Genomic DNA, 17,267 nt, shown 5'->3' with positions numbered 1-17,267 from the left:
TAGGAAATTGCTCCGCTGCTTAAGCAGTGTTACTAAGGCAATATCTGAGCTGTACTATGCTGGAGTAAAGAAATGTGTAATAGACTTTTCAATGCTTTATTTACAAACCCATTACTGTCCCACTACTGGACACGGGTCTCGTTTCAAAACGAGAGGGATTAAGCTGAGTGCCGCTGCTAGCCGCTTAGGGAGGATTTTGCATAGTTCGCTAAGCAAACAGATTCTTACTTTATCTTGTATTGTCCAACAGATATTTCTAAGAAAATGGAAAATGCCAAAGCCGTTAAAAAAACGGTGTGATTATGACGTTACTTATATACTCAACTAGCTGACCCGCGCAACTTCGCTTGCGTCACATAACAGAAAATGGGTCAAAAATTTCTCCATTTTTTGTAACATTTCTTATTGATATTCTGCTCCTATTGGTCGTAGCGTAATGATATATAGCCTATAGTCTTACTTGATAAATGGGCTATCTAACACTGAAATATGTTTTCAAATCGGACCAGAAGTTCCTGGGATTAGCGCGTTCAAACAAACAAACTCTTCAGCTTTATGATATTAGTATAGATGTTCCAAAAACAATAATGTAAGTAAGAGTTAACAGTAAGCTCTTCCCAAAGCCCCCAAGCTTGACTTTAGCTAATTGAGTTACGAATGCATGTCAGAAACATTCACATGTACTTAGCATCAAAACTAAACATTCTGACTGAAACTAAACTGAGTTGAACTAGTTTGATACAGATTGTAAGTGCTTTCTGGAGAGGGTAGATTACTAATGGTTAGATAACTATGTTGATAGAAGCTTATGTTTTTATCTGCTTTTGGTGGTAATTTGACAACTGATAACATGTAAATCCGAGAGAGGATGTGATTAACGAATTATAATCACGGTATAATGGAATCCCAATACGGAACGTAAATGAAATGTTGTCGTTTTTTTAGAAGTGATGTAATTTCGGTTACATAATTAATAATTATTGTTCTATGTAATGCCCATTCTTGTTTTGTATCTAAGGAAAAAATATTGTAAAACAGTATTATCAAATCGAACCACATAATGTTATACAAAATGCAAAGATAATTAGTGAGCGGTGCTGAGCGAGTCGCAGGTTAGTTACATATTTTTTTTATCTTTGTCAACGCTTTTCTATTACTTTAAAGTAAATGGCAAATAGTAGCGCGCTTCTCTATATTCGGTTCAGTCGAGCATTGAAAGTTCGACATTAAAAATGTACTGCCAAAATAGTTCCTACGACACTCGTTAGAGGCGCTGATCAGATTTTCATACAAAATTTCTCGATAGCTAGCCGATGGTCGAGAGTCAATAATAGTAGAGACAGGAGCTAGAAGTGCGCATAAGTAAGATGTTATTCAATCTACAAAACATCCCTTAAATTCCCACACCATAAGCCACTAAACCTCGTAACCTGCCACCCAAATTACAGCGCTATTCATTACAAAAGCCATTGATGCAAAAACTGAGGTAAACAAGCCTCCTCATTAAGGCTTCACGACGTAACGACCGACTTGACATTTACGCTATGACACCTGCCACTGTAGACAACACGATTTGACCGTTAACTTTATACAAATAAGTATGGGACAGTGGTTGTTAAAATGTATGAATTATTTGTGATTCGTAGAATGAGTTCATGGTTTAGTTTGACAGTTTAGATCTAAAAATTGTAAGATCATAACACAACAGGTAGCGATGAATTCGGTGATATGTAAGAAGTTTTAATGTTGTCTTCCAAAGAAATGTAAAGTAAAAGAAATTTTAAAGTTTTTGCTAAGACAAATGAGGTGATATCAAGGACTCTAGTAGTATGTACCTAATTTAAATAGTTTATTCATTTAATAGTATAGGGAAAATACAGATCAAAAAGTTTGGCAAACTCTGTTCAAAGCTACTGTTTTTATGCGCGAAAGGTACGTTGAGATGTAGTAATAGGTCTTTAATGTGTGACTGTTAAAGCAACATCAGTAAATATCTAAGCAGCCAGCTATATTTACACAAAAGAAAGAACAGTTACATTACTATGGAATCCAATGATATCTATAATTATAATATTTAAAATATAACCAGGTTTTTCAGAAGCAAATTACGCAGGTAAATCTATCTATCCGTATTTTAATATTCTTAAACCTCACCTCAACGATTATAGAAAACCGGAGTCAATTTGAATGTAGCGGTAAATTGTTTACAAGATGTATTGACAGCGAGATTACATTAGCATCAGTGCGTAAGCTTTAAACGATGCGGTTCACCTACACGCAGTGATAAAAACCAGGCATGGCGTGGGTGCCACCAAAAAGTACTTATAATTATATTCATTCATGTATTGTGCTTGAATTTGGTATCTAATGATGATAATGTTTTATTAAAATTGACATTATGTACCCTTATGATTCCGGTAATTTGTCTAGATAGTGAGATTACTCAATGAAAACTGAAATAATAAAAAAAAACCTAACTGATAATTTGTATAAGTTACTGATGCTACCTTACATCACTTGTTCTAAAATGTAATGCATAAACAAAATACCTTTAATTAAAAACTTATCGTTATTAAGTTACCGGACTTCAAGAATAATAATAATATACTTTGTTCTAAGAACAAGTCTTACTAAGTGCTTATTTATAAACAAGCTAAACAACTAGTCGTATGTCGTGGATTCAATTTATCCGATGAGCACATAATGTGATTGATGATTGAACGAGTCATAGCCGTGTAACCTTTAGTTAATAGTGTCCGCATTGCTCATGTTGTGTAAGGTTAAGAGGACTAAATAACATTAAATGTAAAGTTTTCTACATGTTTTTCTTTAACCCTTTGACCGCCACGGTCGGCGCACGGTCAGAAAGTACTCACGCCGCTTTCGTTGGCAAATGTCGCCAAAAATATAGCGTTGTAAGCAAATTCTGATTTGTCGAGTATAGCCGACCATGGCGGTCAAAGAGTTGAATAGATGAGAAACTGGACTTAATTCTTAATTCCTATCCTTCAGGTGAACCTTTGTTATGTGTACGGTTTACTTTTGATATAGCCATCGGAGCTACTTTCATACATCTTTAAAAACATTGCCCCAAATCTAACAGTAAATAAATTTGTTGTTGTTTAATAACCACTTATTGCGACTAATATTTGAAATACATTATTACAAATACGTGTCAAAGATCCTCAAACATTTTAAAGGTATCAAAACTCAATTTAAAATAAAATTGCGTCCCATACGTGAAATGTTTGCGGGAACCAAACTCATTACTTTTACGATACGATAAACCTTTTCGCGATGCCTCTGAGTCAATCACCCTTATATCAGATTATGGGACCTCGTTTATTTAACCCATGGACCAGAAACCTAATCCATCGTAAAAAGAACATAAATATTAATGTTTTGGAAAGATGTGTGCTTATCGGTACGTCTTCTTTTGATAATAAATAATATGACATATAACGGGTTAAGAATGATACGGGTATCGCTGGAGGCTTTGCAATTATAAAAATCTCAAACACGAAAATATATATCAACTTAACTATCCGATTCTGTAGAACATAATTTGAATTAAACTAAGCGCTCTATTCCTAACTAACCAGTGCGACTGGTTAGGAGAATTTTATCAGTCTCTGATTACTACTTAATCTCACTGTATTGACTATCAAACAGACTATAAATCGCATTATTAAAGCACTGAACACCGTCTAATACATCCTGTCGTATAATAATATGCACATGTACGGTACATCTGATATTCATTTCCAACCATCTTCAATAAATAATGGATTTTCCCGAATCACACACCTGCTACAACTGTAAGCCATTGTACTAAGAAATTGCTTCCTGCATTTGACACATGGATACATCGTAAATGTATCTAATACTGCCGGCGTAATACGATTTTAAATTACAAATTTTCTTCGAGCCCTTCCTATTTGCATGTGTACGTTTCCATTAGGAAAGGCATTAGGAAACAAAGATTTAATTTAAACCTTTCGCATCGAATTTATATTGTTAGTAATAAAACCCGCAGAGGGAATCGAGGGTTAGGTACTAATGCGATGTCGTTGACCTCGCGCACTCCTTTCCGCGAGTCCCAATGTACAAACACCGTCTCCCGAAAATAAACATTTTTACTAAATGCGTACACAACCACGCTGAGAAAATTTAATGACAAAATATACAGATTTTTCTTAGATATTTTATATAAACATTGTGCTCGTGAAATTTCATTTATATTTTCTTTTCCCATCTTATTGAACGAAGGGGAGGTTTTTGGCCAGCAATAAGACATAATCACCTTAAGATAAAAAGACAGAACCTCCTTTTCAGGGATTCCTTCGTTTACCCACTGAGGGTTTATGGCGTTGTCTAAGGGCTTATGGTAAAGCCCTTGGCGTTCTTTTCCGAATGGAATGTCGTAAAATATATTTGTGATAACAAGATCACCAACAACAGAACATTGTTTGCACAGGACAAGAGTTTCTTGTCGAAATTCAAGAAACAGTTTTACTTAGAATTCTTGTAGCTAAAACCTAATTCGCTTTTAAATGGATATTTCAAAAATAATAAGTCTACACAATACTTCAGTTAAGACAGGTTACTTACCTCGAAAATTGGCTAAACGAAGTAAAGTAAGTCAGTTTACCTGCCCGTCACCAGGCTGGCAATTGGATTCCCGACAGGATACGATATTAGGTGCCTTCGAAGCGTCCCGAGAGAAATACGATACGACGCCGTATTACTTGAAGATACCTCTAAATGAGAGGTGTAGGTAGTTTAATTTCCTGTTTCATTGTTCCGTACATCCTGCTAATATTAAATGAGAAGGAATGTATTTTATAAAAGCACGCTATATTTCTCTGAAGAGGTAGTTTATTCGCCTCCGTTACTAGTTATGTTCGGTCGCATGTAATAGATGGCGAGCATATTCAGCTTATTGCTATTATAGTTCATGCCGCCATGACAGGCAAAATACGTTTCCATTTGTACAAAGTTTTGCTTGCAACAGAAAATAACGAAACGTATGAATTTTTATGTAGCAGAATGCAGTTTGAATGAATTCCCCAGACAACATTTTATTCATTCAAACATTTTCGTATGTCGGATACAAGTGTGTATTTACTATAATGCATAAAACATGCATTTATTACAATCATATAAGGAAAATGCTACGCTCCATTTAATGTGGATTAAAAGAAAGTTACAAATTGCTGAATGGAATGTTCCGTTGTATCATAGACATGAACTAAGTAGTTCATGCAAAGTATCATTATATTCGAATGCCTACGGTTCCGGGGATCCGAGGTCGGTGACCTTTAACATATCATAAATTGTAGGTGTCTAGAACTGAGACTCGCAAACTAATATCATAATTTCAAACTAGTTTCATAAAGAAAACTAATAAAGAGAATGCAAGCATAACAAAGTTGAACGAAATGTAATCAATTCAGTATCTGAGTGCACCGACGAACCTTCATTTTCATAGCATTTGTTAGAACAAACTAGTTTTAATTAAACACTGAATGGTTTCGTTGAACCGAAAGAAAACAGCCAAGTACTTAGTTATGCGCAACGAAGTCTTGGACATAAATCTCGGTGAAACATTACCGAGTGGAATGATAAAATAAGTCATCAAGTGTCACACAATTTAAAGTTAATTTAGCCTAGAAAATTCGTTGACAAGTTTTATTGCTGCTGTGTTGATAAACTAGTCTTATTTATTCAGAAATTGCGTACAATTTTAAAATCACAAGATATATTTATAAAATCTGTGAAAATGATTTGAATATAAAATCACAATTTACGATCATAATCAAACAAAGAGCTCTCCGAATGTGAAAAATTGAATTAATTTCAAATGTGCACGAGATACAGCCTAGTGACAAACAGACAGCGTTGTTTTGGTGGTAGGGTCTCGAATACGGAACCTTAAAAACGTTTGATATCAACATTACTAACGCATCACTTGACATTGGAAAAATACGAATGGGAATATTGAAAAGTACAACGCATCGAAATAAATAATAATTAACAAAAGATAAAATCAGCATTCTTGATTATTACTAATGATAAGAAATATATTTTTCTGCACACGCAAAGAGGTGAGACATTATTCAGACAGCAAGAATTTTAACGACAAACGAATTTTTACGTTTATTCTGTAATTCGTTGCACTAGAAGGAAAATGTATTTCTAATAAACATTTCATTACCTACTATTTACATGACCAACAATATTATGCTATTAATATGCAAAGTTATGTTAATCGTTTCAATAATAAATAATGAACCGCAAACCGCATATCGTTTTACAAATTTCACTGTTAAGTACTTATTAAAAACAACAAAGAAACAGACTAAAGGAAGAAGTATACAAAACGGTGGCGCGATTCTTTACAGTTGGTACCTACTTAACTATCGAGTTTTACATTTAAAACGTACTGCAAAAATAGTTCCTATGTAACCCACTAGAGGCGCTGATCAGGATTTCATACTATTTTTTTCGATAGCTAGCCGGTTGTCAATAGTAGTAGAGAATCGCGCTACAGTACCTAAGGCGCTGTCGACAAAAGCTCGCATTAAACTAGACAGTTTATCACTTCGCGTCATAACACGCTCTCTTGTTCAGCTTTAAGGAGCACTCAGCAAGATAACCAGCCCTTAACATAACGTAAAAATTGCTACATTTAATTGAATCTGTTTGTATATCGCGCTCGTAAAAATGTTATCACCTAACAGCCTCGTGTTAGGTGTTGGAGCCGAATCCCTAAGGCATTCGGTAACGGCCCGAGAACAAAGCCTCATCGCATTACACATAATATTATTACAAAACCGACGGAGTATATGTACGGTTAATTTTTTCGAATTATATTTCAATGTTGCTCTCATTTTCCTCAGCTTATAAGAGCATTTTCGCACGGATATTTTAAGTATTCGACGCAGGTATTCCAAAATGACAAATTTTAATTAAGTTGAAAATTTCGTGTAGGTTGGGGTTCTAAAGAAATTGTATTTATACGGTGCAAATTATGTAAGCAGTACCTTCTACTTATTCCAAATAACAGGACTGTTTTCACCCTAATATTTTTCATGGAAACGAAAAAACGTGACAAAACACGCTACCTTTTTATTTAATAAAAAATCATTGTGTATATTTGTCATACACCCTAAGTATACGAGTATTTTCCAAACAGGCTTTAGTCCCTTTTTGTATTCTTTGTTGTCATATAGTAAAGATTATGAGAATATTGCTAGCACGCTTTCTCCTCTGTGGAGGTACAGTTCTCGGAAACACATAAGTATAACAAATTGTATTACTGGGAAAAAGAGCCGCCTCCTGGAAAATCATAATATGTCGTAAAAGCTAGTCATGAGTCTTGTTGTACAGTTATATGATAGGTTCAGTAATATTTAATATTATTTTGCTTTCACTTTATCTTTGCAAAATATTGGTATACGTAAAACTCTAAGAACTCTAAGAACGTCCTACGATAATATTTCACTGGGAACCCAAAAAAGGTATTCCTCTATGACTTTTGTGCGTCAGTGTCTACAGCTATCATCTATAGCAAGAACGCATAAGATTTTTGGAATACCTTATTTACCTTCTTAATTGTCTATACCTTCTTTAAACTAAATAGTCATACTTCCAAAGGTTTAAATAATACTTCAAAAAACTAAATAAATCGAAATAGTGTTCACAATCTAAACTGCCGAAAACTATCTTCTTCGCATTCAGGCTTTTAAGATCTCTAACTTCAATCCAAAACTGACCTACAACTTCATACCACACATCGAACTTCTAACAGCAGTTAAAGCCGCATTTCCTTGGCACATACTACATACATATCAAGCACACGACGTGTCAAGGAGAGTCCATTTCTTTGCTTTATCAGACAACCTTCATACACAAGGACTATGGAACATACATACAGGTGTACAGCCTTTAATGCAAGGTGAAATGCATTTCAGGTCAAAAGTAGGTTATTTAAAAAAGGCCTCTGCTGACGTAATTTATTAGTATTGTGGATTTTAGTGCAAGGTTTTTAAAAATAGTGGTTATTTTAAAGTTAATTATTGACAATTAAATTTTAATTAAACCTTGAGATGTTTTACTGTTTTTTGCTAAGAGCGGATATAACTCAACTTCATAGACCTTAGTTTAAGAATGTGAATATATTAATTAGCACTGGGGAAATAGATTATTGTCGATCTTTTTTTGACTGTAGCAGTAAGGTTAGTTGCTGCATTCATAGTCTCTACCCCTGTAGTATCTAACAGACTATGTATCCTTACAAAGAACGGAAGATTTTATCAGAGAATATACATAAACGTGGTAACATATAAATCAACAAATGTATAAGCAACCTCTTACAACAAGCAATCAAACCACCCTATACATTCGCTTCAAAAGTTCATTGTATCCTTGTGTAAATTAATTTGATTCCAGATTTTCGATATGAAACAATATGGCCGCCTGTACACACGTGTCGTCTAACGCAGTAATATCGTGTGTTAGTTAATTAAGACATAACTATCGAGGGAAACTTACGTACCCAATTACGAAGCTTAATTGCTTTAAGAACTAAGCAAGCTCTTTGAATATCGAGTGTCGTAGACAATACCTAAGTTTTATTTACTTGCTTATAACAAGTACATAAGGCACGTGTAATTTATATAATTTATTAATGTTATATTCTACAATACTTACTTACAAAGTTCTAAAAGGAAAACATGTTTTCATATGGAGTCCTATATCCTATAGTTAAAAAAAATTCTTCTCACGAATAGAAATTTACATTACTTGCGCAACGTAAAAAAAGCTATTAAACTTACACCTTTACGGATAATCCATTACACATTTTAACGCCTTACCTTTTCTCCTAAAAGCTTTTATAATATGTAAACTAAAAAGCACACAAGCCCGTATGTGCCATTATTCTAGATTAGTCTAGAAAGTATTTTCATCATGCTCAGAAGAAATTCCTTTGCCTAAAAATGTGTCCGCTTAAAAATATGAGAACGTTCTGCCTGAAACGTTGCATATTAATCAGGGTGAGAAATATTCATAAATTTGTCATGCCTGCTCGGATTACCAGGTACAACAGACATTAGTTTACAAAGAAAATAAGGAGTTTCTGCTTCTTTTGTTTTTACCAACCTATGCTAATATTTTGTAAATTTTGTTAAATAACAGTAAAGTAAGCTGCCTATGACAACATATAAAATTACTATAACTGAATATGTTACTGGTACTCTATATATGACTGTATATATTTGAATATGAAAATAGTCATTAAACAAGAAATAATAATAATTTTACTTAAACTTTTACCGGCAGATGTTCATTTCATAAACTGATAAAAGTCTCGTCAGACAATCAAGTGTTAAGGAAACGCAATACGAATTATTACATCACAATCTACAAAGTCATCTCATAACATATTTCTTGTCTCACACTATTATATAGAGGAACTATCAATACTTCCGACAGACATATTACCGAGCAATTACTTACAATAATTTGTAGCGATAAATCAAGTGGTATTGCACGGCGTCCTTTGCGGAAATACGTCACGATATTGCAAGGCTTGACCTTCGCTGTTCCGGTCGGAAACCGGTTGCCTGGTTACGCCCCCATTCAAGGAGACACCTTGATATTGGGGAGGTTTGTGGGGACCATAAAACGTGAACATTACTGAACGCTTCCTCATTACTTTTGTCATGCAAAGGACCTTTTAGTCGCTTTGTTTTTGTTCTAACTTGTTCTCGGATTAGGTCATTTGTGTTTTGTATTTGAGTACTTTTTTACGACTGGCTGCGTAAAATTGTTGTGGCTCTATTCTTCATTGATGTTTTTAAATTTGTTTCTTTGTGTGGTATATGACTACTGTTGAAAAGTGAATGACTATTTTATTGGGCAGCGCAATCGTAGCCTTACTCACGAAACACTAAAAATGTTTCCCTAATGTAAAATCTAACTACTCATAATCTACCATCAACAACCTTGCATTTAGATTTAAATCGCTGAAATTGTGGAATGGATTCATCGGATTATTTTCACAGGATCGTGTCGAGGTTGGGCATGTCGTCAAGCATCCGGAAAATAACGTCAAATTGAATTGTCCCGGCCCGTGTCCCGTGCAGGGCGAATATGTCCGTCTTCGGAAATAGAAAAATTCCGGGTTCACAGAGATTTTCACGGATATGTATGTGACGTATTATGTCAGCTTAGCGATTTTGTTACTTTGTGAAACAGTCTGGAACACGACGCGTAGAGATTACAAAGTGATATTGAATGCTGCAGATTTTTTTTATCAAAATCATTGTGTTTAGTTCATTTTGTTAAATACAGCTATCAACACGCATTTTAAATATACACAAAATTAATAAAAAAACATAATTTAAAAAAATAAAATAACAGAAAATAAACAAAAAAATAAAACTTACATGATACCATGAAGATAATTTAAAGAAACTTGTGGCAAAAAACAAAAACGGCTACAAATCCAGCTCCTGTAAAGAAAAGAAAATAAAATTAAGCAAAAAAAAAACAAAAGGATAAATTAAAAAAACATAAATGTACGTATCAAAATATAACAAAGTAGAGCGATATTTTCTTCAATCAGATAAAACTATGAAAGCTTAAAAACATTGTGAATATAAAAGTTATTTCGAATAATTCGAATGCACTCATTAGTGTATCCCATCAAAAAGATACAATCTTCATTTAAAGTAAAAGTCCATAGAAACATATTGAATACACAAAAAAATATGAACTTAACCTTTTTACCATCACTATAAATAAACATATTCAACCATATTTGTTTACACCGCTTCAAAGAGCGTAATTTTAAATTTTAACTAACAAGCCGCATGAGTAACAAAATGGCCGTTACGCTATACGTTTTCCCCGTTCTATATTTAAAATCCTTTTATCTCGTACGTCGCCTGTACTGCGTCCGGATGCCGTGGTCACACAGAATAATAAAAAAAAGAAAATGCACCCTGCGGTCGACGCCATATGCGACGCGACGCCGCGTGTGTCACACGCCTAGAGCCGCTTAATCGCTTTATCGTGTAAAAGCGCTTTATATGACAAAAAATACATAGCGGGTTTTCTGGTGAAAATTGACAGCTTCCGCTATCAATATATTGGGTAGCTAAATGCTTTCTATTCATCTCTCATAGATGTAATTGCTTCATAAAAGCATGGTTCTCCGAAATTCATTCAATTCATTTTCGGATGCCTGAATATTAATTTATTGGAGTAAATTAAAATATTTGTAATTACACCATAAGCTAAACAGAATAAACGATCTGGAAATCTCATATTTCAATTATAAGTCACGTGTCGCTATGATTGCTTCGCTGATATAGGTACGAACTCACACTTGACTGGGTTGCCCTTCGAGGACCAACGTTAATGAAAGAAACATTATTAAACACGAACATTGGGAACGAACCAGACGTCTGGCGAGAATTCACGATCGAACTTTGTTCAATAGTATGTGTCCTATATTTTTGTGTACTTGTACCTCTGTTAATACCTGTTTGGTTAAAGGATCACGTCTAGGTAAACGTAAAGAGCTTGACTACAATTTGAATATTTTACGTCCTATTTCAGTGAGACCTTCACAAAAAACCAGCTCAAAATTCGCAACGTTACAAACTTTATATAACGTAGCAAAGTAAACTAGTTAAAATGTAAAGACTTGAATATTTCAACAGAATTGCTGTCTTTTTTCAGCGGCGAGATTAATTTTCAACACATCAACGTACATGTATCAGTGTTAAAAGCAACCATAGACACTGAAAAATGCAACAATATAAACTAAACGCCTCTTGAAATTCCGAAGAAATTTGGAACTCTAAAAATAACGACGGACTGCACCAGCTATATACATTTCCTCGGAAACCGTTATATTTAAATCTTTTTAAATAAACTGATAGATTTATGTGTTTAAATCTTTAAATTTGTTCTATATGAAGCCAATAAAATCGTCCTATTGATGAATTTTCCTATCCTCACGGGATTTTAGTCAGTATAACGAAGACATTGACATCAGAATCCCTTGACAATTCCTAATCAATTCAAAGTCCCACTTGTATATTTTTAGAACAGGAAAATAGTTATATCACTTTATGATTTCGTTTGAGTGAATAATGGAGTTGAAACTACCGTTTCGTTTTGAAACAAAGCAGGTAGAGTAGGTGACACTGTTAATTAATTTTAATGAAGTAGCTTAATTAAAATTGAAATACGTCCGACTGAATGAGCAAATAAGTTGTTATTTGGCAATTTGAATACGAACAAATGAATATAAAATGTGTACAGAAGCATGGCCGTATATTCTCTCGGTTGTATTGTGGTTGAATAAAACCTGTGATATAATTCAAAGCTGAATCCAAGGTGTGTCTTCATTTCGAATGCTGGTAATTGAAGCTAAATATAAAACATACATAAGATACAGAAATAACTGTAATTATCGTAGATCTGTAATGTTTACGCCTATTATTTCTTAATAATCTGTAAGTGGCAGCCATTTGTAAACAACTTTAAAAAAAGAAGAAGGTCCTCAATGCGTCGCAATGTTTGCATGCAAATGTTTTTATGTATGTTATCCGTATGACAACAAATGGACTCATTTCAAAAGTTTTCTTTATATTACATCAATTCTTCGGTATGATTTGTTACATTGTTGTCCTTTATGTCAATGTAGGGTTTTCCTCGCCGAAGTTGATTCAACATTGACTCATATTTACTTTAAAAATGATAAGTAATCTTTAGATACACTACTGACTAACACCGCTAGTCATATAAGTGTTAAGTCAATATCCGTACTCTAAAGTCTGTAGTAGTTTTATGACTAAGCTAATGTTTTGGGAGATAGCAATACTTGTATGAAATATTCGACTATTAGACATAATATAAATAAAATCACGCCTTGTACCATAAATTGTAACAATGTTCTACTATTCTACTAATATTATTAATGCGGAAGTTTATTACTGTTTCGATTTAAATTAAAGGCATACAGTTTTTAGTGTAGATTAACACATGGGATAGTTTTTGCCCCGGAAAATCGTTTCACGTCTACGAAGTCGCGAGCAGAACCTAGTATTATAAATGCAAAAGACAGTGAGCATATAAGTCTGTAACTCTTGTACGCAAATACTACAATATAGATTTGATTGAAATTTGGCACACAGATACTTTACAACCTGGATGAACCCATGGGATACTTTCACCCAAAAACACGCCGAAGTGGACGAAATTGCGGGCAATTTTTAGTACATTATAAGGTCTTTAATTATGACGGCATACATACAGACAAGCACAAGCCCACAATACGTGTCTTTTGAGTCACGGCTGAGTAGACAGCGGGCCTATGACCTAATCATTGTTTGTTCCAACATATCCTTGAGTGAGACTCAGTAACTCACTCCTGCGCTACATACAGCTATTTTTATACACAATATTAGGAACGTTATTTTCCCGTTTGTATTTACTTTAGTTGTGCCTTGGTTATAATTTTGTATTTACTCAATAGGAATACGCTTCGATTTTTTATAAGTTTTCAACTTAAGGAAAGAAATCTAGATGACAGCTTTAATCGATGTATCGATATGATTTTATTCGTTGACTTTCTTTTATCGTAAATGTTATTTAAATTAAATGATTTAATTAGTCAATAAAGAATATAAATTTTATTTTTTCTTGGAAATTGCTCAAACAAGTTTTTTTAACGTATTTTGAATTTATAATTTACGAATGTTTATATCAATGTTCAAGTATATATATAGCTAAACATATTATTATATGTTATGGTTAGGCACAACAAGGAAAGTAATAATAGAAGCTAATAAATACTTTGTTTATGAAGCCATATAGCTATTTATATGAATTTAATTTACATTCATGTAAAATAACTTTGCTCTACGGAAAATGTAAGAAAACAACTAGCTATCTCAATTTCCTTCACTTATTCCTGAAGCATCGATATCATTCTCACGTAACTATTCCATATTAATGTTCAATTTCAACAGCAATATCGGATTCTGTTTACCATAACATAGCTCATAAAAGGTTTAATATGAATACGCAGCCGGAATCAAAACAGGAAACTACGTCAAATAAATCTTATAGCGAAGAAACAGACGAATGTAGAATAATAGAAAATAATAGGACTACCTCCGTGGCGCAGTGGTTAATATCGCCGCACCACTACCATTGCGTCGGAAGGTCATAAGTTCTACTTTCACACGAAACAATCATTTGTGCGATCCACAAATAGATGTTTCAGGTCTGGTTGTACTTTGCGTCATAAACAAATGTTTGTAAAAGTCGCCGCAACCCAAGATCAAATCTTAGTGCGGGAGTTGTCTTTTTTGACCAAAAACAAAAGGAATACAAGAAAATTGACACCTGACGGAACCCTCTATTTGAGCGTACAGTATGGTTGAACGAGATCCGCATCCAATTACATAGGTATTCCTATTCCTTTGATCACGTAGAACATAGCGCCCCTTTTGACACATCATGTACAATAATTGAGTGGAGCTCACACCGTTATGCTACCGGATCTCGTGGAAATATGAACGTGATTGAATACGTATTTGATATCCAGCAGGTTTGATCGATGAGGGAACACCGGCCATATCTGATGCTATATAAACGTGAAATATTGTGTTCGTTATTGCATAGCTTTTGAGAAACAGATTCTTCTTGAAACCCTGTATGAAGTATTAGACAAAGAATATTTAAATATAATAATGCAACGCGTAATTATTTGTTTACCCGACGTTTCAATCGAATTACATCGACCGTGATCACGGGCTGACTGGAATATTTTGGTCGATAAACATTTTTAGAATCTGCCATATTCGCAACAACTTTCATTTCAACACTTTCATTGCGCTGTAGCGATATATGCTCTAGTTCCATCCTATTACTGTAACTATAAATCTGCATCTGAACACAGAATATAAACAAGTTATTGCTGGTATTTTGCAGTCTTTGAATGCCGTACCGGATTTTTTTAGCCACTCAAATCACAATACATATTCAACTATTCATAATCCGGTGTAAGAGCAGGGTGGGACTTTACAGAATGCGTGCGTGAGAACATTCAATATCCCAAGTGCCAACCCGTTCCGGTTTCTGAGTCGATGGCGAATATAGACGTTGCTCTTCGGATTAGACTGCATATTTAATTACGACATTAGGCTGTACGGTCGTTGCCTGCTATGTGGAGCAAAAACACGTTCCGTACATGCATTGACAAGTTTTCTTGTTAGAATACGCAAATGAGACTCGATACAGATGTGATGGCAAGCACCGTTACGCTATTACCGAGGATAATATTATGTTAGTTCAGACTACCACGATTCTATGAGAAACTAAAACGAAATTTATTCTATAGAAAAGTAAAATCTACCACACCGGAACAATGGATAAACATTCGAGTGATATGACACGACAGCTCAAAAAAGAAATTCCAACGTGAATAAAAGCCGACTATTACATAATCAAACTTGTTAAAAATATTTGTATCTTTTATGTCGGAAACTTTATTCCCTCGACAATTTCTGAGGCAAGACCACAACAAGACAAGATGGTATCGAAAGCGAAGACGTAGTTAGTCAATTAACTAACAGCGGAAACACTAGCGAGTACAAATAAACTAAAATGAATCATTTCCCCTGACTTTCGAGAGACAAGTAAAATCGTGAGAGACGTCGAACAATAACTGTTCAACGACGTTCATATTACGTCTCATAAGAGCAACGCGGTTGCAATTACACGAGACATTAATACACTTCTTGCAACACATGTTAAATAGAATATAACAGTTACTTCGCTAAAGCTTTCATTATGAACACGTGCAAATAACTATTAATTTATACGCGCGACAGCACTGAGAAATTGTCACCCAGGAAGTTCAACAGCGATTTATATGTACTTTATACTTGTATTTTTTTTAATCACGCGAGTATGAAGTATTAACTCATTGAAAGAAGCAATGAATGGAAGTTATGAATAGCCAATATTTACAAAACGTGTTGTGGCACTGCTATGATAACACCACGGAGTGAGTCAAACTGCTAACTCGAGTGTTTCTTAGAATACGGCAGGTGAATGACAAGGCGTATGTCACAAAACCAATAAACATAAAATATGTAACGTTATTACTTGCTTAAATCACTTTTGTGGTTCTCAAAATCGTAACGGAAAAGCAAACATGTCCCTTGACATCCTGTCACTAAGTTAAAAGACTATGAAAGCCAGTCTACCGGCAAATAAAAACAATGTTACGCTCCCTGTCTGCCGCTGGCGTCCACCCTTCCCTCCCTCTGTATAGTTATGTACAGGGTCACGCTTCTTACTACTCACGTTTTATATTCTACCGTAACATTGCTCTTCACAAACACATTCTCTGCTTACATTTTAAAAGCAAAATAAAATCAAATTACCGAAGACGTATTCAAAGTTTTCGTCCCTCTATAAATCAAACGATTTCTATTCGTCTAATCGAAATGTAATGAGAAAAATCTTATAAAGATGACAGGGATTATTCGAGAAAAGGAAATGAAATTGCCACTTAAGTAAAAAGGCACACCAAAACAATTTAGGCCCAATTTGTAGAGAAGCAACAGAAATGTTTTCTTCTGTGCAAATTAAACGTCGACGTCTTAAAGGCATTTTTTATATAACAACTTAATTTCTCTGACTAACAAACTGGAAAGATCCGAAATAAAATGTGGAGTTGACGTCATTTTGTTGGAGCAGGGACGATCGAGGACCAAATCGAATTATTTGAGCAAAGAAACCGGAATGGGGTCATTGGATTATGGCAAAAAAGTGCAAAAAGAACACCGACGGACATAAAATTGTGTTCATATTTAAAAAGTAATATAAGTTTATTACACATTGATGATATAACGCTGCAAGATTTCTGTCTCACTTTATCACTCAAAGAAGGATTTCGATGTTTAATTAAGAAGTAACGGGACGGTGAGTGTTAAGTGAGAACGATAATCCTTTGCTATTGTTTCGGAAGTGTGTCACGGATCGGCAACCCGGAACAAGACGTCATCGGGGTAGACTTACAGTATTGTAATACAATCTTTCACATAACAAAGGACGAGTTTGTGGTGACAATGGAGCTATCAACACTATCAAGTGTCCGGCGTTGTTATGTAACGTCGATACAGGGTTAGTACAAAGTCGCAGACAATGGATAGTTTTGGATAGAAGCT

General features: G+C 34.5%; 1 protein-coding gene across 1 annotated transcript in view; it reads right to left on the bottom strand.

The window, feature by feature from the left end:
- The window catches only part of sigmar (Tumor necrosis factor alpha-induced protein 8-like protein sigmar), a 66,330-nt gene that overhangs the window by 33,767 nt on the left and 15,296 nt on the right, over positions 1-17,267 (bottom strand). The window contains exon 2 of the mRNA XM_076123375.1: positions 10,455-10,520. Coding sequence (XP_075979490.1) covers positions 10,455-10,464 — 10 coding nt within the window. The 5' untranslated portion in view covers positions 10,465-10,520. The remainder of the gene's footprint in view (positions 1-10,454; positions 10,521-17,267) is intronic.

The sequence above is a fragment of the Anticarsia gemmatalis genome, chromosome 15, assembly GCF_050436995.1.
Source record: "Anticarsia gemmatalis isolate Benzon Research Colony breed Stoneville strain chromosome 15, ilAntGemm2 primary, whole genome shotgun sequence".
NCBI lineage: Eukaryota > Metazoa > Arthropoda > Insecta > Lepidoptera > Erebidae > Anticarsia > Anticarsia gemmatalis.
The sequence above is the reverse complement of the archived record's forward strand: the minus strand, read 5'-3'. Positions and strand labels throughout refer to the sequence as shown.